Source organism: Vespa crabro, chromosome 5 (assembly GCF_910589235.1).
Source record: "Vespa crabro chromosome 5, iyVesCrab1.2, whole genome shotgun sequence".
Taxonomy (NCBI): domain Eukaryota; kingdom Metazoa; phylum Arthropoda; class Insecta; order Hymenoptera; family Vespidae; genus Vespa; species Vespa crabro.
Genome location: NC_060959.1, coordinates 10,384,656 through 10,406,406, shown reverse-complemented (window position 1 = coordinate 10,406,406; position 21,751 = coordinate 10,384,656). Strand labels below are relative to the sequence as shown.

At 32.1% G+C, this 21,751-nt stretch overlaps 4 protein-coding genes across 11 annotated transcripts in view; 1 reads left to right on the top strand and 3 right to left on the bottom strand.

Annotated features, from left to right (window-relative positions):
• The window catches only part of LOC124424383 (chromodomain-helicase-DNA-binding protein Mi-2 homolog), a 12,455-nt gene extending 1,818 nt beyond the window's left edge, over positions 1 to 10,637 (bottom strand). For 2 of the 5 annotated variants that reach the window (XM_046963350.1, XM_046963351.1), the window contains exons 1-18: positions 10,126 to 10,637; positions 7,175 to 7,266; positions 6,949 to 7,071; positions 6,572 to 6,862; positions 6,144 to 6,437; positions 5,792 to 6,046; positions 5,487 to 5,649; positions 5,204 to 5,389; positions 4,921 to 5,110; positions 4,440 to 4,813; positions 4,161 to 4,330; positions 3,846 to 4,071; positions 3,279 to 3,742; positions 2,379 to 3,150; positions 1,112 to 2,241; positions 691 to 990; positions 321 to 568; positions 1 to 226 (exon numbers count right to left, since the gene is read on the bottom strand). The exon at positions 1 to 226 is cut by the window's left edge and continues 60 nt beyond it. In XM_046963350.1, coding sequence (XP_046819306.1) covers positions 1 to 226; positions 321 to 568; positions 691 to 990; positions 1,112 to 2,241; positions 2,379 to 3,150; positions 3,279 to 3,742; positions 3,846 to 4,071; positions 4,161 to 4,330; positions 4,440 to 4,813; positions 4,921 to 5,110; positions 5,204 to 5,389; positions 5,487 to 5,649; positions 5,792 to 6,046; positions 6,144 to 6,437; positions 6,572 to 6,862; positions 6,949 to 7,071; positions 7,175 to 7,266; positions 10,126 to 10,162 — 5,541 coding nt within the window. In that variant the 5' untranslated portion in view covers positions 10,163 to 10,637. Of the gene's footprint in view, positions 227 to 320; positions 569 to 690; positions 991 to 1,111; positions 2,242 to 2,378; positions 3,151 to 3,278; positions 3,743 to 3,845; positions 4,072 to 4,160; positions 4,331 to 4,439; positions 4,814 to 4,920; positions 5,111 to 5,203; positions 5,390 to 5,486; positions 5,650 to 5,791; positions 6,047 to 6,143; positions 6,438 to 6,571; positions 6,863 to 6,948; positions 7,072 to 7,174; positions 7,267 to 7,867; positions 8,364 to 10,125 lie in introns of those variants that run through there. The other 3 variants (XM_046963354.1, XM_046963352.1, XM_046963355.1) reach the window with 3 other exon arrangements.
• An 845-nt stretch (positions 10,638 to 11,482) lies between these two features.
• Positions 11,483 to 13,495, bottom strand: LOC124424382. Its single transcript, XM_046963349.1, has 3 exons — positions 13,362 to 13,495; positions 12,775 to 13,147; positions 11,483 to 12,447 (listed from the first exon to the last, which is right to left on the bottom strand). The coding sequence occupies exons 2-3, from the start codon at positions 12,880 to 12,882 to the stop codon at positions 11,857 to 11,859; spliced, it is 699 nt and encodes a 232-aa protein (XP_046819305.1). The 5' UTR covers positions 12,883 to 13,147; positions 13,362 to 13,495; the 3' UTR covers positions 11,483 to 11,856.
• A 1-nt stretch (position 13,496) lies between these two features.
• Positions 13,497 to 16,877, top strand: LOC124424380 (ATP-binding cassette sub-family F member 3). 4 transcript variants are annotated; one of them, XM_046963343.1, is made up of 9 exons: positions 13,497 to 13,637; positions 13,732 to 13,837; positions 14,273 to 14,459; positions 14,528 to 14,868; positions 14,949 to 15,447; positions 15,519 to 15,742; positions 15,840 to 16,204; positions 16,301 to 16,521; positions 16,638 to 16,877. In XM_046963343.1, exons 1-9 carry the CDS (start codon positions 13,565 to 13,567, stop codon positions 16,782 to 16,784), a joined length of 2,163 nt encoding a protein of 720 aa, XP_046819299.1. In that variant the 5' UTR covers positions 13,497 to 13,564; the 3' UTR covers positions 16,785 to 16,877. The 4 variants fall into 4 exon arrangements, with proteins under 4 accessions (XP_046819299.1, XP_046819302.1, XP_046819301.1 ...); XM_046963346.1 differs by lacking the exon at positions 13,497 to 13,637 and adding an exon at positions 13,925 to 14,106 and having other exon boundaries at positions 13,732 to 13,832; XM_046963345.1 differs by lacking the exon at positions 13,497 to 13,637 and adding an exon at positions 13,925 to 14,106.
• On the bottom strand, positions 16,780 to 21,359 carry LOC124424381 (WAS/WASL-interacting protein family member 1-like). Its single transcript, XM_046963348.1, has 5 exons — positions 21,073 to 21,359; positions 20,465 to 20,631; positions 20,045 to 20,352; positions 19,295 to 19,922; positions 16,780 to 18,294 (listed from the first exon to the last, which is right to left on the bottom strand). Exons 2-5 carry the CDS (start codon positions 20,613 to 20,615, stop codon positions 18,167 to 18,169), a joined length of 1,215 nt encoding a protein of 404 aa, XP_046819304.1. The 5' UTR covers positions 20,616 to 20,631; positions 21,073 to 21,359; the 3' UTR covers positions 16,780 to 18,166.
• Positions 21,360 to 21,751: the final 392 nt, after the last annotated feature.

The window sequence follows — 21,751 nt, the reverse complement described above, 5'->3', positions numbered from 1 at the left end:
ATGTGATTCGGCAAGGCACTCAACTTCGGCGAATCGGGCATTGAGGCTCATCGCAGGATGATTTGGATCCTGCGTTAAGTTCAGGTACGCGGCCCTCCTCAATTGTTCTTCTATCACTAATGCCTGTTCTAGAAGCTTGAAACGCCTAGCCAAAAATTTATTTTTTATTTCTAGAAAGTTACCCTTTCCAACATCCATCTTGAAGGGTTCGTTTATTATTGCAAATCTACAATTTGTAATAAAAATTATTTGTAAAAGATATCTGACCGAAGGAATAATTTATTTAAAAGTATCAAATATGTCAAAGTTCATTCATTTACCGTATATCATTTTGTATGTCTTGCCAACGACCGTATCCATGAGTAACAATACCAGCTAATAACCAGTAATCGTGTCTTCGGTGCCAAATTTCATATTCACGACCAGGTACCGCAGCTTTTTCTTCATTTAACCACAAAGTATGCAGCTCTGTGAAACCACCGTCAGCAATATTGAACATGAATTTACGCTTAGGTTTAAGTATTTCAGAATCACAGTCCTTTGTATCCTTCTCCTTCGTATCCTTATCCTATAATTAATTTTTTGATTACAATTATGTTGAAAAAAACTTAACTGTTCGGGAGAAAAAAAAAAAAAAAAAAAAAAAACAAACTACTTTTACGACTATTATAAAAAAAGAAAAAAAAATACCTCTCGTTTCTCTGTTTCCTCCTCGTCGTCTTTAACGATAACAACATCTTCCTCGGATTCCTTTTGCTTATTTTCTCCTGTTTCCGTTTTTACATCATGCTTCGTCGTACCTTTCTCATCTTTACCATCATTCTTATCCTTATCCTTGTCCGATATATCCGTCTCCGTTTCCTTTTCTTCCTTTTTAATTTCCTTTTTTATTTCCTTTTTAATCTCCTCCTTATCCTTTTCTTTATCCTTATTTCCTTCATTTTCCTCTTTGTCCTTTGAATCTTCTTTGGGATCTTTAGAATCATTACCCTAAAAGGAAACATGAAAATGGATGTAGAAAATTTAGAAAGAAAAAAGAAAAAGAAAAAAAGAAAAGGAGAGGGAGAGGCAATGTTCGATGATTAAAAAGTCGCTCAAGTTTCTCACAAACCTCTTTTTCCTTTTGGTCGTCCTTGGAATCCTTTGTCTCTGATGAGTCAGCATTGGCTTTGTTATTATCACTAGTCATCGTGCCAGATGCAGACGTGGGCGTTGGTGTAGCGGCAGGACTGGGACTAGGTGCATTTGAAGTAGCAGGTGTTGCACTTGTACTACTAGTGCCTGTTGCTGCGTCACCAGTAGCGTCTACCTTTACAGGTTCAACTGGTTTACGAATCATTTCTGGCATTGAATAATATCCATTGATGTGTTCAAATTCTTGAACCTTTTTCCTAATCAAGGACATTACACCGATTCTCGTTAAAACATGTTGTCGGCTAAGACCCTCCCTTGGTACACCATCGGCAAATGTTTCCGCATTATCCGCACCTGGCTCGCAAAGATGTCGCATAAAAAGGGAGACGTAAGCTTTGAAATTTTTTTCTGATTTCCCTCTCAAATCTCGTACCAACCATTGTGAATTAAATGCATCTTGCGGAGGCATCCCATAACGCATAATAGCATTTAAGAATGCCTTTCTTTGTCTAGCATTAAAACCTAATACCTCAATGTTACCATTTACTCGAGCAAGTAACGGTGGAAGAGGCCTATCCTTTTCATCTCTCCTCTCTAATCTTCGTCTACTTCTACGAGATAACAAATCTCCATCACCCTTTTCATCGAAATCATCGTCCTCCTTATCATCGTCACTTGGCGCACTAAAGTCGCTGTTGTAATCCGACAAATTTTCTTGCCAAGGTTGATCATCCCTTGCACCTTGATCACCCGTTACACCACCATCATTATAATTAACTTGTTTCCGAACTCTTTTACCCTTTCCAAGTGTTCTCGCTATATCCTCTTGTTGTTGTTCATAATGATGCCTTAGTAACTTTATCCAATACGCTGGATCAGTATTTTCAGCTTCCTGCTTAATAATCTCAGTATCTGCTTCTTCTTCGGTTTCACCTTCCTTCGTCACGTAAGATGCGACTTTAAATGAACTTAAGTACTCATTTGCCCAATTCTCCTTTTGCTCTATACCTTCCTTACTTCTATCTAACAATTCAGCTACAGCTTTATCGTCGTAATGAATTGCTTCATCTTCCTTACCTTCTTCCTCTTTAAATAATTCTTCGGTACCTATAGAAAAGAAAAAAAAAATTAAGATTTAATATCTTTTATTCGAGTAAATCTATATCATCTGCATTGGATGAAACTTGGGGAAAAAAAAAAAATTAATATAATATGTACATATTTATCTCATAATTAAAACTTACCAAACCGAAGAATATCATCGAGTTCTTGTTTACTGAAATTAGCACCTTTACCACCCATGCCTGGTCGAACAACCAAATGTGTAAGCATCATTTTACGTTTAGCTACTTGCGTTACTCTTTCTTCCACTGAGTTACGAGTGACAAACCTATAAATCATAACTTTATTGGCTTGACCAATTCTATGTGCTCTACTGAAAGCTTGAATGTCGTTATGTGGATTCCAATCAGAATCATAAATGATTACGGTATCTGCTGTTGCCAAATTGATACCTAATCCACCAGCACGCGTAGAAAGTAAAAATACAAATTGTTGTGCACCAGGAGCATTAAATCTATCGATAGCTTCCTGTCTCTGTGCACCTGTAATGTTACCATCTATTCTCTCATATTTGTATCCCTCTCCTTCTAAATAATCCTCAAGTATATCCAACATTTTAGTCATCTGAGAGAATATAAGAACTCTATGACCATCATCTCTTAATTTCTTTAACATTTTGCTCAACAAAACTAATTTTCCAGCGGCTTTAATCAATGCCGACGTCTCGTAATTTCCGTTAGGTCCGGTTGGTGCTTCTTGTGATGCAGCGGGAAATAAGTAGGGATGATTGCAGCACTTTTTAAGATCCATCATTATATTTAATAATGATACTTGTTGGCCTCCACCCTTGGGATTAAGAGCTTCGAAGTTTCTCGTTAAGATGTATTTGTAATATTTCTTTTGCATCGGTGATAATTCAACTCTGACTATGAATTCCGATTTGCTTGGCATATTCTGTTAAAATAATTTATGACGATGGAATTAAAAAAAAAAAAAAAAAAAAGAATAAAAAAAATCAGAAGAAAAAAGAAGAAAGAAAGAAAAGGAAAAAAAAAAAAGAAATGTAAATAAATGTAATGTACCTTCAAGACGTCAGCTTTTAATCGTCGTAACATGTGAGGTCCAAGCATCTCATGTAATTTTTTCACTTGTTCTTCCTTCGAGATATCAGCAAACTCGTTTTGGAATGCTGCTAGATCATTAAATTTATCTCGACACAAGAAGTTCAATAAATGGAACAATTCTTCTAAATTATTCTGCAATGGTGTACCGGTTAACAAAAGTTTATATGCAATATTGTAAGATGCAAGTAATCGGAAAAATTTGGACTGATTCGACTTCAATCTATGTGCCTCATCTACAACAAGTACGGCCCAATCTATCGAACCAAGACAAGCTGAATCTATGGAAATTAATTCGTAACTTGTTAATAATACGTTAAACTTTATTTGAGATGATCGAATTTTAGATGCTCGGATGCCACGAACGGCTCCTTCTTCAAATGACAATTCATTTTCACGGATCACCATTCTACTATCTTTGTCACCTATATTTTCAAAAACAATAACAAGATTTTTATTATATATTACAATTTGCATGATATAAAGATTATAACAGATAAAGTATAACAATTAAAAGTTTATACTAACCAACATAGGTGACACAGTAAAAATCAGGTGCCCAGGTCTCAAATTCACGTTCCCAATTAATAATAGTTGAGAGTGGAACGGATACAAGGAAAGGTCCTTTACAATGTCCTTCTTTATAAAGAGAATATAAAAATGTTATCGTTTGTATGGTTTTTCCTAGACCCATCTCATCTGCTAATATAGTATCTATTCCTTGTCCCCATGAATACCTCAACCAATTTAAGCCCTAAGCAGAAAACAATATTTTTATTGTTTTCAATTATTTTCAATTATTATTCATTATTGTTAAATATCATATAATAATGGAACAGTTACCTCTAATTGATAAGGATGCAATTGCATTCCTGTTTGATCCAAATATTCCGGTTGACGTTCGTACTTTTTCTTAAGATCGGTAGTTGGTTTATCCGGTGGTGGTGTGTAACGTTTGGGTGTTCTCTCTTCGTCATCAATAAGTTCGCGTGTTTTAGACTTTTTACCTTTACCTGTTAAGTTTTATTATATTGTTAAAAGAAGAAGAGAGAAAAAAAAAAAATATCGCAGTAACATTTTTGAAATTCATAAATATAAAAAGAAGTATGAAGAGATGTTTACCTTTTTTACCCTTACGAGAGGAACTGCCATCGCAACAATTCGCTGCCCTTAAATCTAAATAATATTCTATAGCTTGTTTTAATCCTGGTATATCTTCGTGTTCATCTTCCCAAGTAGCTTGATCATAGCCTAGTTCTCTCCATTTAACAAGATATATTGCTCGACCGTCTCGTTGAAGTCTGTGGTTAATGACTCGATGAACAACAAGCCATTCAGGACGTACACCATAGCGATAAAACCGTTCTTCTAAATTATATTCATCTCTATTAGTAGCACCATCTTGTTCTTTCAATCTCTTTACACGAGAGTCACTTTCATCTAATGGCTCTTCTAATTTCGGTGGTTCATCCATGTCGTATTTACGCGAGTAATTTCTGAAAATAAAATCTAATAAAACAACTATTTTTTTCTTTACAAATCATCTCATTATTCTATCTATAATTTAACCATTTATTCATATCAATCATTATTATTTAATTACCTGAACATAAGTGGATGGAAAACATCCAATTGTAATTCTGTGACCCAATCACAATGCCAATAAGACATATCGGCCCACTTTACGAAAAATTCACGTATTTTACGTTGCTTTGGTGCTGCTTTACTTGTTGAAGGTTCTTCTAATGGTGTTTCCGGACATTCTTTCCACCTCCACGTTAATATTTTTGCAACTAAAGTCAAAAAGTTAATATATATATATATATACACATACACACATAACAAAATTATTATTTAATAAGTATAAAGAAATAAGAACAGTTTACCTTTGCCACGCAATGGCGGACAAGAACACCTAGGACATTTCCAGTCACCATCTGGAATTTCTGACAGGGGAGGATTTAAACAATGCGTATGATAAGCACTTGTGCAACTATCACAACACAACAATTCACCTCCATCTTTACACACTCTACAAAATTCCATATGTTCATCGTCATCTTCTGCTGCACCTAATAAATATAATAAACAATTTGTAATATAAATTTGACAGTATACTTGTACAAATGTGATGGGTAGGAAAAGGGATCGGGATTACAAGGAAGGTACCTGCAATACCTTCTCCTTCACAATGAGGACAACTCCATTTTCCTTCCGGTGTTTCTTCTAATTCAGGTTCTAAACACACCAAATGATATGCTCTTGGGCAGGTATCACATAATATGATTTCTCCACCTTGTTGACACACTTCGCAGTAATCTTGATGATCGGTCTGAGAGAATATAGGAAAAAAAATAGAGAGAGAGAGAGAGAGAAAAAAAAAAGGAAGAAAAATTTTTTTTTTTTTATAACGCCGAATAAAATAAAATATATCTTGCTTCGTTGTAAATATATAAATTTATAAACAAAACTACCTGAAGACCTTCTTCACCATCTGGAAATTTAGATGTAGTTTTTGTCTTCTTTTTTTTCTTAGTTTTGTTGCCAATCTTAGTTTTTGCCTTTCTGCGAACAGGAGGTTCTGCCGGTGGTTCCACTTCACCCTCTTCTCCGCCTGCTTTCATGTTTCCATCCCCACCAGATCCTTTTTCTGCATTAGCCAGCATTTGTTCGAACTCCATGTCGGAATCGCGATCAGAACCTGCCCCGCTTCCCTCTGCCTCTTCATCCTAATTAAGTAAAAGACACCAATTACACAAGCAACACATAACTCGAATTAATTGCACAACATCACGGAATTGTTGCAATCAATTAAAAATCACATACTGAACTTCCCCTTTTACGTTTTCCAAGTTTTATTTTAAGCGTTGGTACTTTAGATGCTTTTTTGCCTTTTTTAGCCCTAGTTCCCCTAGACTTCCTTTTTCGATCACTATCTTCGTCGTCGTCCTCTTCATCCTCTGCCTCTTGGACCGGACCACTGCGATTTGTTCTTACATTTCTGCTATCGTCATCCACATTTGTAGACGACGCATCTGCATCCGGTTGGGTGTGTGGATTCAGCTCGGAGAAGTCTCGCCACTTAGCCGCTACCAGCATCATCAGTTTGGACATTGGAACCTGTGCATAATGCATGCAGAAACAAATTGTAAAACACTTAGAATTAAAAAAAAAAGAAAAAAAAAAAAAAAAAAAAATAATAATAATAATAATAAGATATTACCTTTCTCTTTCTAAATAATAAAATCACTTACTTTCGGATTTTCCTTTGCTAAAAGTGGTCTAACATGTTGTTGAAACAGTTTGTATGTTGTTAAATTTTGGAAATCTGCATCAGAATATTCTATTTGCACATCAGTTAAACCAAAGGTGTTGCACACTTCTTCTATTGTTGGCATTCCAGTTGTAGGTTCCTGTCCTTGTGTAACTGAGTCGTTATGACTGGATGATTTCCTCGACGAAGATTTTCTGCTCTTCCTATTGCCCGCGTAATCGCTATCATCTCCTGCTGCATCCCCAACATCTCCACCACCGAAATCACTTTCCTAATATTTTCCAAATAAAACTTATTGCGAGAAAAAACAGATATACATATAAAAATTACTTGTATAATATATACAATAATATTTACATCTCCAGAATCAGACTTTTTCTTTTTCTTCTTTTTCTTCCCTTTTTTATCTTCACTACGTGCTTTCCGCTTTTTACCTTTCTTTTTCTTTCTTTCTTCTGGTTCATAATCATCGTCTTCTTCCTACAAATAGATACATTTAATGTTTATATATTGAATTTCATAAGTTTATTCAAAATTTAAAAGAAGAAGAAATATATATATATATACATAAAAGAACACTTACTAATATTGGAGATTTCTCTGCATCAGATGAGCCATCTACTTGTTGACTAATATTAGAAACCTGACCTCCAGTTTCATCCAGATCATCTTCTCCTGAACATTTCATATTAATAATATTTCAATAAAACATAACCAAAAAATTAAAATAAAATAAATTTTAATAGTAGACAAAACTGGAGAAATCAATTGAATTTAAATATAAAAAATAAAATTCTGAAGTAATTGATTCATCAAAAGAACTAATGCTTTATTCTACAGGTTATTATTATACATATACATATATATATATACATTTATATATATATATATATATATATATATATATATATATATATATATATATATATATATATAGTTGTTCCTATATGTATTAAGCAGACAAAATCAATATGTGAATGGTGATTATAAGTTGGGTTTGGCAAAAATGAAAACCACACTTAAACTCTGACAAAATCAATAAAGTATAACAATATAAGAAATATTATAACATAATAATCCAATAAAATATGAAATATTATGAAATTGAAATAATGATTAAAACGAAAATATGATATTCGAAAAAATTTTTAAACAAATTAAAACATCACAAAATGTCACAATAACAAATCACAAAACAGAAATGAAAGTTTCCCTCCAAAATAGAAATATTATTATTTATGACAGAAATATATGCGTTAAATCGTCGTTTACTAACCATCCATATTCTAATACCTGAAAGGAACGATTGACGGTTATTAAACCAAATTTAAAACTTATATAAATGCTATTTTTCACTATCTTTATAAACTATTACGATGACTATTTGTCGATGATAAGAAACACGAGAAAAATCGGTTTACGAATGTAACGTATGCATTATATTATGCACAAGTAAGTTTAACAAAAATGTACAAATTATTACAGACTAATCCGCGTTCGGCGAATGCTTTGTGCGAGTGTGCGTCCGCCATTTTCTTTCAAAGGGCATAACGCATACGAAGTATTTATTCATAATCTTATCGTACTCTCGATCGATCCCGTAAGCCTTTCGAAATAATTTTAAAACGTATCTATAGAAAAAAATGTTCACGGGTATATTGAAAAGAGGTTAATTGTAAGATTTTTAATATTTTATAATCGCGTACACGAACCGGCTATTATAACAACCCTATAAGTGTGTCAGTCACGAAGTACACACAGCTGCACTAGATACTTCAAAAACCGAAGCGAGCGTCACAAAGTTACTACCTAGAAAAGTAATGATGACGATAATGATAATAATAATATTTATAATAATAATAAAAATAATAATAATAAAAATAATAATAATAATAATAATAAAAATAATAATAATAATAAAAAAAAAAAAATAATAATAATAATAATAATAATAATAATCGTAATAAGAATACCGACAAAATATCATAGATTAACGAGTATTCATTGCGACATATTTTTAATAATTTCACGTTCGCTACTACTGCATAAAACATAGTACAAGTAATAATAGTAATAGTAGAACAATAATATAGTAATAACGTGTACTATGACGGAGGAGGAGGAGGAGGAGCAGGAGAAGGAAAAAGAGGGGAAAAGGGATATTAGATGTAATAACAATGGTAGTAAACTGATAATAATACTTAGATTGAACGAAACAAAACAGATATACATGTTCAATTCAAAATTCTTCATTCTTTCGCGACAGTCGAATATAAGAAAGTAAGTACGAATGATAAGAATTGAAAATTTATTTGTTTGCTGACGCATATATTTATTAATAGTTGCGTCAAAACTATATATGCGTACTATTTTTGATTTCGACGATGATTATTGCAAAAGAGTAATTTATTTTTATGCCAAAAATATAAATGTGTGGATTTCAAATGTAAACAAACAGCTGAGAGAGTAAAAAAGATTCTTTTTTTTTTTTTTTTTTTTTTTTTTTTTTTTTTAACTAAGCGATACAACAAAAGATATTATAAAAAAAAAAAGAAGGTTGCAAAAAGTGGAGAAGACGCATCCATGTGATTTTTCGAGGAAGTTTTCCGGCACGCGGTCAAACGCCGATCGCTTTCCGAACGTTGAATCATCATATTCCATGACACTCGATCGTAGGATCGATCAATCCTGGACAAGGCGCGAAATGTTAACGTACTCAATATATAATATCATTTGACAATCGTAAATGTTGCAACGAAAGCTTTTCAGAAAGCTTTAAAAAAAGGAAAAAAAGAAAACGAAATTATTTCCGAACGAAATAGATTCTCGCGCCTTTGAATCGAACAGCGCGATCGGCATTCGAGCAAGAAAGATGAGATAAAAAGAGAAAGAGAATCAGGATAGGTAGGTAGGTAGGTAGGTAGGTAGGTAGGTAGGTAGGTAAGTAAGTAGAAGGTAGGCAGAGAGGAAGAGAGAGAGAGAGGAAGAGAGAGAGAGAGAAAGAGAAGGAGGGAGGGAGATTGAAAGAGAGGAGAAGAGAGAAGAGAAGAGAAAAAAGAGTGAGACAGAGAGGAGAAGGAGGGGAGAGAGAATGAGAGAGACAAGGAGAAAAGAATACTTCGAAATACATGATCGCATATTCGACGAAGGACACAAAAATCTTCTTTCGATGCGTTTTGTTCCGTATTGCCGACTGACTTGATGCGAAACAGAGGGGGAGGGGGAGGGCCCGGGGTAAGAGGGGTGGGGGGGGGGAGACAAGAAAGAAATGTTTGGAAAAAGGAGAGAGAGAGAGAGAGATAGAGAAAGAGAGAGAAAAGGAAAAAAGAAAAAGAAAAGGAAGAAAAGGAAAAGGAAAAAAAGAGGGAAAAGAAAAATCAAAGAGAAAAAATGAAAAAGGAAAAGAAAAAACAACAAGAAGCAATTGACATGGCAGCCATCATACGAAAAGCGCGCGTCCTGCTTAGCCGACGAGGACACGCAACTTTCCGGCGGTTTCGGCGATAGTGTTCTCTTCTTCCGATCACTACTCACCCGCGTAGCTTTCCTCCACCTCCTCGTCCGATGCCATTGTTTAAATTTACGATTTAATTAAGATAGAAGACACTGAGAATATCGTTCTCCTTTAATTGGTATAATATTATAACGTGTAGAAAAACAGCACGGAAATGCGACATCAACGTTCATTCGACGCTCGCTCGCTCCGCGTTCCGACTCGGCGTGCAGTCACTACGCCTTGTACGTGTGCACCCACTGCCCGTGGCTTCTCCCCTCTCGTTCGCGATTCGTCGATTCCTCTCGGTCTCCCCACCATCGCCGATACTATGCTCTATCCTTCCCCTCCCTATGCTCCTTTCTCTCTTTCCTCCCTTCCTCACTCTTTTTCAATCGCTCTCTCACTCTCTCTCTCTCAAGGCGAAATAGAAGAGAGAGAGAGAGAGAGAGAGAGAGAGAGAGAGACAGCACGTTCCTTCCTTTCCCCTTCCTTTCCTATACCCCTCACGTTTCGTACTCGTGCTACGCGAACAGTCAGCAGAGACGCGCGAATACTACGGTCTTTGCTCGCTCTTGCACTTCCCGTTGTTCTTGAAACCCCTCTTCTTCTACTCTTTTGCGACTGCCTCAAAAAACCTTTCTCCTCTCTCTCTCTCTCCCTCTCTCTCTCTCCTCTTCTCCGCCTCCCTTCTTTCCTCCCAACCCCCTTTCTACTCTTATCCCTCTTCGATGCTTTGTCCACTATCTTATTATCACATTTCACTTTTCGGACAGATAAATTCATTTTTCTATCATTTTCTTTCATCTTGTTTTTTTTTTCTTTTTCTTTTCTTTTTTTTATTTTATTATTTAACCCGTATTTACGTTAAACGTACGACTTCATCGGTTCTTTCTCATAATTCTCTTGAAATTACAGAAGTTTTTGAAATCTCTCTCTGTTTCTTTATCTCTCTATATATATATAGCTTTTTCTACGTTTCCGGAATACTTAAAATTTTGTTTTCTTTTTCTTTTTTTTTTTTTTTTTTCTTATAAAATTCTGCTTTCTAAATTACAACGTAATCGTAACTTTTATTTTATATTTACTTACATGTAAAGAGGAGGCACGTTTGAAAAAACATATGTACGATACAGAGTAAGGGTATAATTCAGTTTTCTTATTAATTTCAATGTTATGACATCTTTTGAATAAAGGATGTAAATTAGAATTAAGCAGATGTACAATTTGATAAAAAATAAAACATACTACAGTCTTAACGTGCCTATATATATAAATATATATGTATATATATATATATACATATATATTTATATACATTTATATTTTCATTCTTTATGTAGAAAGTTCTGTCTATAATAAATTTCATATTAGTATAAATAAATGAACAAATAATAATTAGTTATCAAACGAATTTATAGTTTATATTAGTTGAATAAAGAGAAATTTATATTATTCATTTCATTCATTAATAACCAATTTGCAAAAAAAAAAGCTTTGATCATAATGCAAGCATATTTTGATGTTAAAATACACCAGCAACTATTAATTTTTGAGAACACGGGTGGCTGATATATATATATATATATAAAGTCTTTTTAATATTGACATATACTATAGATAAAATTAACTGTGTTGTACGAATAAAGTTTCTAAAGAATAAGAACAAAGTTATCACTATTATATACCATGCGTGTATATAATAGTCTTATATATAATAATACCATGTTTGTATCAATACATTTGTATGGCAATTAATGAAAAGAAACATTTCATCCGTAATCTACACTTAGAGCACTTAAGCCCTTTTTCTTGATAGCTTCTGCTACAGCTCGCTCTAAGAAATCTTCTTGTTGATCATTATCCCCTATTTTACCAACATCCCAAGTTGACTCATTATAACGTGGTATCTCTACTGGATCATGTAATTTCAAAGAATTTGCTGATGATGCAGCTATGGAATTAGAAAAATCTCCTGTATCTTGCATATGACTGGATGGACAACACGATACATTTGTATAATCATTATTAGTCCAATAGCCAGGTACCCCATTATTATAGAAAGTATCAGATTGAGAAACGAGTTCTGTTGATTGAACCAAACCGTGATTACGAATTGCCATCATTACAGCTGTATTTTCCATATCATTTCCCCTAAATACACGAAATTCTGGATCTTCCACAGAATAGGATTCAGATGGCATGATAAAATTTTCCAGCATTTTATTAATAGTATTGTCTACAAATCCTTTTGCCACTTGGCAGGCTTGCCATCGCCTTAATTTCTCTCGTCTTTCAACTTCTTCATGCTCAACATTTTCTGTCTCTTGTATTGTATGTTTGCTGTTGCATGATGTTTTATCCTGACAATAATATCAATTTGAAAGTTTCATTAACAAAATCAAATTATTTGTTTCATGGTAAAACAACAAGCTGTTCTGTATGAATAAAATTATATTTCAAGGTATATATATATATATATATATATATATATATATATATATATATATATATCAGGCAATACACACACACACACACACACACACACATATCGGACTATATATACACGCATTATTGCTTAATATATATATATATGTATGTATATATTAGGCAATTAATTAAAATAATACATACTTAGTCTTGTAACAATGTCGTGTATAAGTCTCTCTAAAGTTTTAATAAATAATTACCGTTTCCCAATAATTTTCATCGACTTTAATGCATCGTGTACGTTGTCGTTTTGGCGGAGCTGGTCTTTCATGATCATCGGTATCTGATTCCTCGACATCTGTCGCCATTTTCTTGATATTTTATGCAACTATATATTTTATTCGTGCGTTCACTTTACAGTTATAAATAAGTAGAATATTTTCAATAAGGAAAGAGATCGATGACTCTATATTGTGACTTAATCCCTAATAATTCGATCCACTACAGTTCTTATACCATTGCTCGCATTGTAAATTTCACTTTCAATCTGTTGTTCCTTTACACACATTTTATCAAGAATATTTTAATAATCTCCAACAATCCAATTGTGTTTATATCCTGATTATGATCCTCCTAATATGGAAGTTTAATTATTGATAATGTCAACACATAAGAGGATATGCAATACGAGCAAGGAGGAATGACTTCTGATAGTTTTAAGATGGCGACTATCGTGTAATATATATAGGATTATTGATAAAAGGATAATTAAGAAAAGGAATTTGTCATTAATATACATTTAATATCAAAAATCAATTACTTCGATAAATAATTTAATTAAACTTACGTGATAAAATAATACTTTACTTAAAAGAGTAAACTCTGATTGGATCGATCTCTCGACGATGACGAAATCGTATTTCAAAATGGCGTAAACATGTGTTCATGAAGATCAAAGGACGTTTGACGTTTGGTCCGTCAAGCAAGACGTTTTTCTAATTTATTATTAGGAAATTTATATTGAAACTTCGTCAGAATATTCCGGGTAATATGGCAACGTGTGGTGAATATATTCGTAGTCAATTTCCAACGATAGACGATGATTTATACCAATATGTAGAAGGTACATTTTTACTAATTAACCTAAGAAAAAAAATGTGTCTCCAAAAGTTCATAATAATGTAATTCAAACAATATAATTAATTTTGTTCGTGCAGGTATTTTAGATAGTTCCAAAGATGATTTTGAAGATGGCGATGAGATTTATGAGGCTATCGGGGAAGTTTTACATGAAGTAGCTGATAAATCAGAAAACGAGGTTAGGTCTGTAAAACTCGTATTTACACTCACATATAATCATTTTTTATAGTCATAAATTTATAAATCTGTGTTTACAAACATTCTTTATAGGTTACTTGTCACTTATTTTCTAATTTTTTCTGATTGTCATATTTATTTAAAAATTTTTTTTTTTACGAATTGCCATTGTAATTCTTATGAGGAAGATTTTAAACATAGATGCCCGACAATTCGTTTCTAATATGATTCTTGGAAATATAATAATTTATGATGTGATAGAAGCAAACTATGCGGTATGCATTATATATAAGCAGTATGGAATGATTATTAATAATAAGATTAAATTTGATATATAAATATATTTTGATTATACACAAACAAATTTGCATTATGAAATATGTTCGCTTGAGAAATATTAAGTATTTTTTGTTTTGTTTTTTTTTTTTTTTTTTAATACAGAGAAATATGTGTGAAATTACTAGAAATGTTAAAAGGTAATACCGAAGAAGGACAAGTTGAAAGGAGAAAAAATGGTGTAAATAAAGTATTAAATGCTCCTGTTCATCTAGGAGCAATGGCTGCTACTTTGGAAGCACAAGTAGAACAAATTAAAAGTATATGGGTGACAACAAGGGACGATGCTATGGTAATTAATTATTTAATAATTTTTATTATGATTGGAATATCAATCAATTAATATGATTTTTATGATAGAAAGTGGATGCTAAAAAATTAGAAAAAGCAGAGGCTAAGTTACAACAGAAACAAGAAAAAAGAGTTATAAATGAATTGGGTATAGCAGGCCGTACAAACAACATAAACCAAGCTACAGAATCTGCAAGTGCCAGTCAAATGACAAGTAAAAAAGATAGTAGAATGGAAACCAAAGGTGGAGTAAATAAGACGCAAGATATCAGAATAGAAAACTTTGATGTTGCATACGGAGATAGAGTATTATTACAAGGTGCCGATTTAACTCTTGCATTTGGTAGACGCTATGGTTTAATTGGTAGAAATGGTCTGGGTAAGACCACATTGCTTAGAATGATATCCAGGTAATGATAAGTGATATTAATTTTTAATATTAATGTATTAACAATAAATTATTATTAATTTTTAATTATTATTAATTTAGTAAACAGCTTAGAATACCATCTCATGTACGAGTTCTACATGTAGAGCAAGAGGTAGCCGGTGATGATACATCGGCTCTCGAGTCTGTACTAGGATGTGATCAAGAAAGAAGTACTCTGTTAAGTCGAGAAACGGAATTACAAGCTGCGATAGAAAAAGATGGGGGTAAGACAAGTGATGCATTAGGAGAAGAATTAGCTCGAATATACGAAGCTATGCAGTTGGCTGAAGTTGATAAAGCACCAGCTAAAGCAAGTGCAATATTATCTGGACTTGGATTTTCTGTTGAAAGGCAGTCTTGGCCTACCAAAGCTTTTTCTGGTGGTTGGAGGATGAGACTTGCTCTTGCAAGAGCACTTTTTTCTAGACCAGATCTTTTGTTACTTGATGAACCGACGAACATGCTTGATATCAAAGCTATACTTTGGCTTGAGAAATATTTACAATCCTGGCCAACGACTCTACTTGTTGTTTCTCACGATAGAAACTTTTTGGATACTGTATGCATTTCTACTATGTATTTGTTTCAATTTTGTTTTGCTTTTTTATTTATCCTGTATATGTATAATAGGTACCTACGGATATTTTATATTTACGAGGTCAAAAAATAGAGGCATATCGTGGTAATTATGAACAATTTTCCAAAACTAAAGGCGAACGCGAACGAAATCAACAAAGAGAATATGAAGCTCAACAAGCTAAAAGAGCCCACGTGCAAGAATTCATTGATCGCTTTCGTTATAATGCCAACCGTGCCTCTAGTGTACAAAGTAAAATAAAAATGTTGGAGAAATTGTAAGTTCTTTGAAACATAATGATCAATGGCATAGTTTTATGATTTGGATCTGTTTTACAAACATTTTTTTTTTCTTTCTTTTATTTTATTTTATAGACCAGAATTAAAACCCATGGAAAAGGAAGGAGAAGTAACACTACGATTCCCCGATGTTGAACCATTAAGTCCTCCAATACTTCAGTTGAATGAAGTTTCATTTCGTTATGAGACTGGAAACGATAATTCATACGTCTTTACTGGTGTAAATTTAACGGCAAGCTTACAATCTCGTATTTGTATTGTGGGTGAAAATGGTGCGGGTAAAACCACGTTATTAAAAATAATAACAAATGCTTTAAGTCCAACACGAGGCACTGTGCACGTGCATCGTAACTTGAAATTTGGATATTTTAGTCAACATCACGTCGATCAATTAGATATGCGTGTATGTCCTGTAGAATTATTGCAAAATCATTTTCCAGGTATGTGACATAGTATTTGTCGTATAGTATGTTTTTATTTTTATCTCGCATTAATAATTCATTTTTTTTTCTTTTTTTTTCTTTTTTTTTTTTTAGGTAAACCAATCGAGGAGTACAGACGAATGCTTGGTAGTTTTGGGATAAGTGGTGATTTAGCATTGCAAACGATCAATTCGTTATCAGGAGGCCAAAAATCAAGGGTAGCTTTTGCTTTAATGTGTGCAGCAATGCCAAACTTCTTAGTACTCGACGAACCTACGAATCATTTGGATATAGAATCAATCGAGGCATTAGGAAAAGCACTCAATAGCTGTCAAGTAAGATTTTTATATATAATTCCATTATGATTATTAAATGATTTATTATTGCGATATTTGTGTATACGATTTATTATATTATTCTTTGTTATTTTTTTTTTTTTTTTTTTTTTTAGGCAGGTGTTATTTTAGTGTCGCACGACGAACGATTAATACGTATGGTTTGTACAGAGTTATGGGTCTGTGGCGAAGGATCAGTTCGGTGCATTGAAGGAGGCTTCGATGAATATCGTAGGATTATTGAAAGAGAGCTTGAAGTATAAAAAATATGATTTTGTTTATATGTTTTAATCTTACAAATTACTTATGCTACCTTGTATTAAATAATGCAATGTTATGAAAATTTTAGAAAATAATCGCGTTAATTAAATTCGTATACAATGCCATTTAATATCGTCCCCCCCCCTTCGCCCTATATATAATTTATTTTTATTTAATCCACAATTCAGTACTTCCAATTTATTTATTCTTTACACATTATGGTATTTTCCTTATAGTTCATCGAATTGCGAAGATATGTTATATTTCTTTCTATAATAAAATTGAATAAATTAAATATATTGTTACATATATATATGTATATATATATATATATATATATATATATACATATATATATATACATATATACAGATACACAACACAATACAGTCTTTAACTTCCATGCTTGTGTTGAATTTCTCAAAATATATTTTACAATATTATTCAAATTATTAATATTTTTTTTTTCTTTTTCAATACTTAATATACGATCATAATTGAATACATTTGAATTTTTTTTTGTTTCTTTTTTGTTTTGTTTTTTTTTTTTGTTTAATATGAGTTTTATTATTATATTAGATTCTAGTCATCCTTTATATTACTTTAATGAAGATCTCCGAGAGAAGAGTTTCCTAGTTAAAAAAATATTTTTCTTTATAATTCGTAATAAATATCAGTTTTGAATATAACTAAGATATTTCTCAGTTTAATTTTACCCCTGATTATACTTACATATCAGAAATCGTTTGCTATGAAAATGTACATATGAAATAATGGATTATGAGAAACTATTGATAGAAATAAAAATATGTAACATTTTATATTTTTTAAATAATGTTACAACATAATGCATGTATATATGAACTTTTTAACAATTAGGTTGCATTAATACTTATTGTTGCAATTGTTTTCCAACATTATTTAACAAGTTTATGATCTCATGTTAGTTTTAACTTAAATATACCTATATTAATCATAGATATAATATGAAATTTTTTTGTGCATTGAAATTTTTATGAAAGAATGTCTGACATATAATAAAGGATTAAAACTGAAACATAGAAAAATTGAAAGTCTGGCAGTATTAAATATTACGTAAAAGCATTATAAACAGATTTATTACAGAGCAGAGTATCATTGCACTTTAGAAGGAAATTTTATATTCTCAATTACTATGTAATAACTCCTCAGATTTTTCTTTTTGTTAAATTTAATTATAATTACAACTCTAAATAGACCTTCTCAATACACTTTCAATAACAGTAACTTAGATTCTCTGCAAACACAATTTTTCTATGTATTCACACATTACTATTTTGTTAATGTGTAAAACAATGTTAAATGCTGATCTTTTTTCATAAACAAAATGAGATAACTTAGGTAACTAAAAGTTTTTAACATGCCACGTTGATTGCATTGTATTACCACTGTTACTAGACGAAACACTTAAGGGAAGTATTGTATTTGGATTAGATGTTTGTTGAGGCGGTGCTGGAGCCTGTTGCTTTGCAGCTGTAATTTTTTAATCATTTTTATTATATCTTTAATATACTAATTAATTTCATACATATACTTTTCTTATATAAAGCTATACCAATTTACATAGATAGAGTTATATACATGCAGCATGCAATTAAACATGAAAATTATAGCAACTATTTACAGAATTTATATTAAATTCATTATATTTAAATAACATGCTATGAAATGTTTGTTAATGGGTTAACTGAGGAGATTTTCGATTTATTAATGTGGACATATGAAATTTATTTTTATTAAAAATACAATATGATATGTATGCATAAAAAAAAGTGAGTGAGAAATGAATGATTTTGTGATTTTTTTTTATCACGAGAAAAGTTTAAAATGATGATTTTTTATAATAATAAATTGATTGTTTATTATTATAAAAATATACAAAATATATTTTTATAATAATAAATTGATGAATAATGTAATGGTGAATTTGATTTATCCAGATTATGGCAGATGAAAACCCTGTAACCCTTTTCCGATAAATGAATAATTGTACTATCATTACATTCATTTTTAGAACAGTTGGCACAGTTACAATAAATCAAACTATAACAGTACCTATTATTAAACCAAACCACCTCGAGTACATGCGATCATCAATTGTATCAAATGACTCTTAAATAAATCATTAGCTATGATGTGATAGGATGCAAGATAGTCCTTGATTAGTGAATTGATTATCCTTTTTAAAAAGTTAGATAAGAAATTGAAAAACATACATATAAGTACATGCTTAGAGTCATTGAATAAAAACTAAACTATTGTTGTAAATAAATAAAAGAGAAATTGTGTATTATTAGTGAGAAATCTATTAATCAAAAATAATTTATAAGGACTATCCATGAATCAGTATGAAAACATATATATACATATATATATATATATATGCATGCACATCAAACAAATATCTCAGATATATGTTGTTTAACATTAAATTTCTTGAGCGTATTAAATTTATTTTTACTTTTTTTCTTACCATTTCTACTGCTGTAAATCTTTGTAAATCCTCTAAAAGGTTCTGGTGGTGGAAAACTCGAAACAGAATGAAACATTTCTGCAAATCTTATCTCCAAATCAAGATTAGAATTTGTAGCTTGTCCATTTCTCATCGACGAGCCTCTCGTAGGAGGTGTTGGTGGTGGAGGTGGAGGTGCAGCCAATCTTTGGTGAGTTGGAGGACGATGCGGAAGAGGTGGAGGTGGCGGAGGAATGCAGGGGGCTGTAACCGTAACTCTGGAAGGTGGTGGTGGTGCTGCTCTTGTTATCATCATTGAAGATGTCGCTCTGGATATTGGAGGAGATGGTGGTCTAGCAATAGGAGGTCTAAGAACACGATTCGTGGGTCTTGATTGAGGTTCATTTAAGCAATCCTGCGATTGATGAAGGGATGGTGGTGTTGGGGCAAGAACTGGTGGAGACCTGGGTAACCTCATGCTTTGTGCTCTTGAGACACTCCCAGAACTTGTTAAACTTAATTTCTTAGGAGGTGGCGATGGTTTCTGAGGAGCTGTGGATGGTGGTGGTGGTTTAGGCGCGAGTGTTGGTTTGCCAAAGCCTTTATGTCCATCTGTATTAGAATTTGCTGAATCTGCTCCACTTGATACCTGTATAATAATAATAATAATAATAATAATTAATAATAATAAAATGTTGTTCCATTGGAAATAACATCAACATTATACACATATATTATATAACTAATCAGAAATGAATATATTTCTCTTACTTGAGGAAATACTTGAGGTTTTTGTGTAGCTGGAGGTGGAATTGGAGGAGGCCCTCGTTTAACATTTTGATTCAAACTACCAGATGAATTAGAGAAATTACTGTTATTAATAGTAGTATGCGAATCTTTTTCAATTGTGTTTCCTCTAAGACCCGTTGGCTTTAACTTTGGCATACCACTTGAAAATAATCCACCTAGGCCTATTGGTCCACTATTGTTATTATTAGCAATACTACTACTGAATGTATTAGGGCCATTGTTACCACTACTGCCGGAAGTTATAGAAGTTGAATCACCTTTGACTTTACCTATAGATAAAATCAATATTTAATACTTTGATTTGTTAAATGCATATCTATTTAATTTCATAAAGAATTATATGAATTAATATAAATAAAGCATCTTTGAGTCAAAGCATACCACTTATAGCAGGTGCGCTTTTATCTACCGTAACTGTCTTCCTTAGAGCTTTTCCTTCTCTAATTGATTGTAACAACAAACTCCTATCTTGTTCGCCTGACACAGGAGGAGGCGCGGTAAAAGCAGGAGGTAGTGGCGGTGGTGCCGGCATTTTTATTCCTTTTTTACTATACATTAACAACAGTAAATAATTATATACATTTTTTCTTTCTCTCTTTTTTTTCTTTTTTTCTTTTTTTCTTTTTTTTTTTTTTTTTTTTTTTTTTATTTTCTCACATAAGATAAAAAGACATTTTGGAAAATTGGAAAGAAGAGAATACAAGGATGAAGAAAATATATTCCATTGACGATATGAAAATTTATTTTTAAATTAAAGAATTAATTTCTTAATATAAATCCAATGAAAACGGCAACTGCTCTGTTATAAATTTCTAATTATAAATTTAATGGGCGTCTATTATATTGTGAAAAGTTAGAAAATTAGGTTACAGTTGTTATCTTCTTAAAGGATAATATTCCATACAATTTCAATCGAATTATAATCACATAAAAATATGCGAATACGGTTGGAGGGGAAGTGTGAATAACACTATGATAAATTTATTTACCTAAAACGGAACACTCGTTTCTGTGATGTCAAACATGCCTTGATAATCCATAAAACGCCTGTACACTTTTAACGTGTATTACTACGTTATATTCCTTTGAGTACACATCAATTATACTCGTGATATTGTCGATGTTTCTAACATCAACTAGAATTATAATGACAAGGAGGAATAAAAATTGACATTTGGATAAAAATCTTTCATCCAGTATGATATACTATATGTTGGCAGAAAAAGTTCAACTTCCGAATGTCGAGTATCTTGATACGAGTGGCGATTGTTACGACCTGGTGATTGGTCTCGATAAACTTATGAATCAACTGGAATCGGCCATGTATACGATCCAATTACGATGCGACGATAAAAAATCTTTGAGATGATTGGACGTTTTCTAACCTTAACAATACAGTATTATCCAATCACGTGCAATTACAAACTGTCGCGTCATGGCGATAACCCTTGAATGATTAGCATACAGTGGGAGTGGCAAATTGAAATGGAATAAAGATATTATTAAATAGTATTAGAGCCAACGTAAAATGTTTTTCAATTTTTCTATTATTAATCATAACAAACGAAGCAATTATATTTTTTATTTTCAAATAGATATACTTATACGTAACATAAATTTTATTAAAAAAAAAAAAAAAAAAAAAAAAAAAAAAAAAAAAAAAAGGAT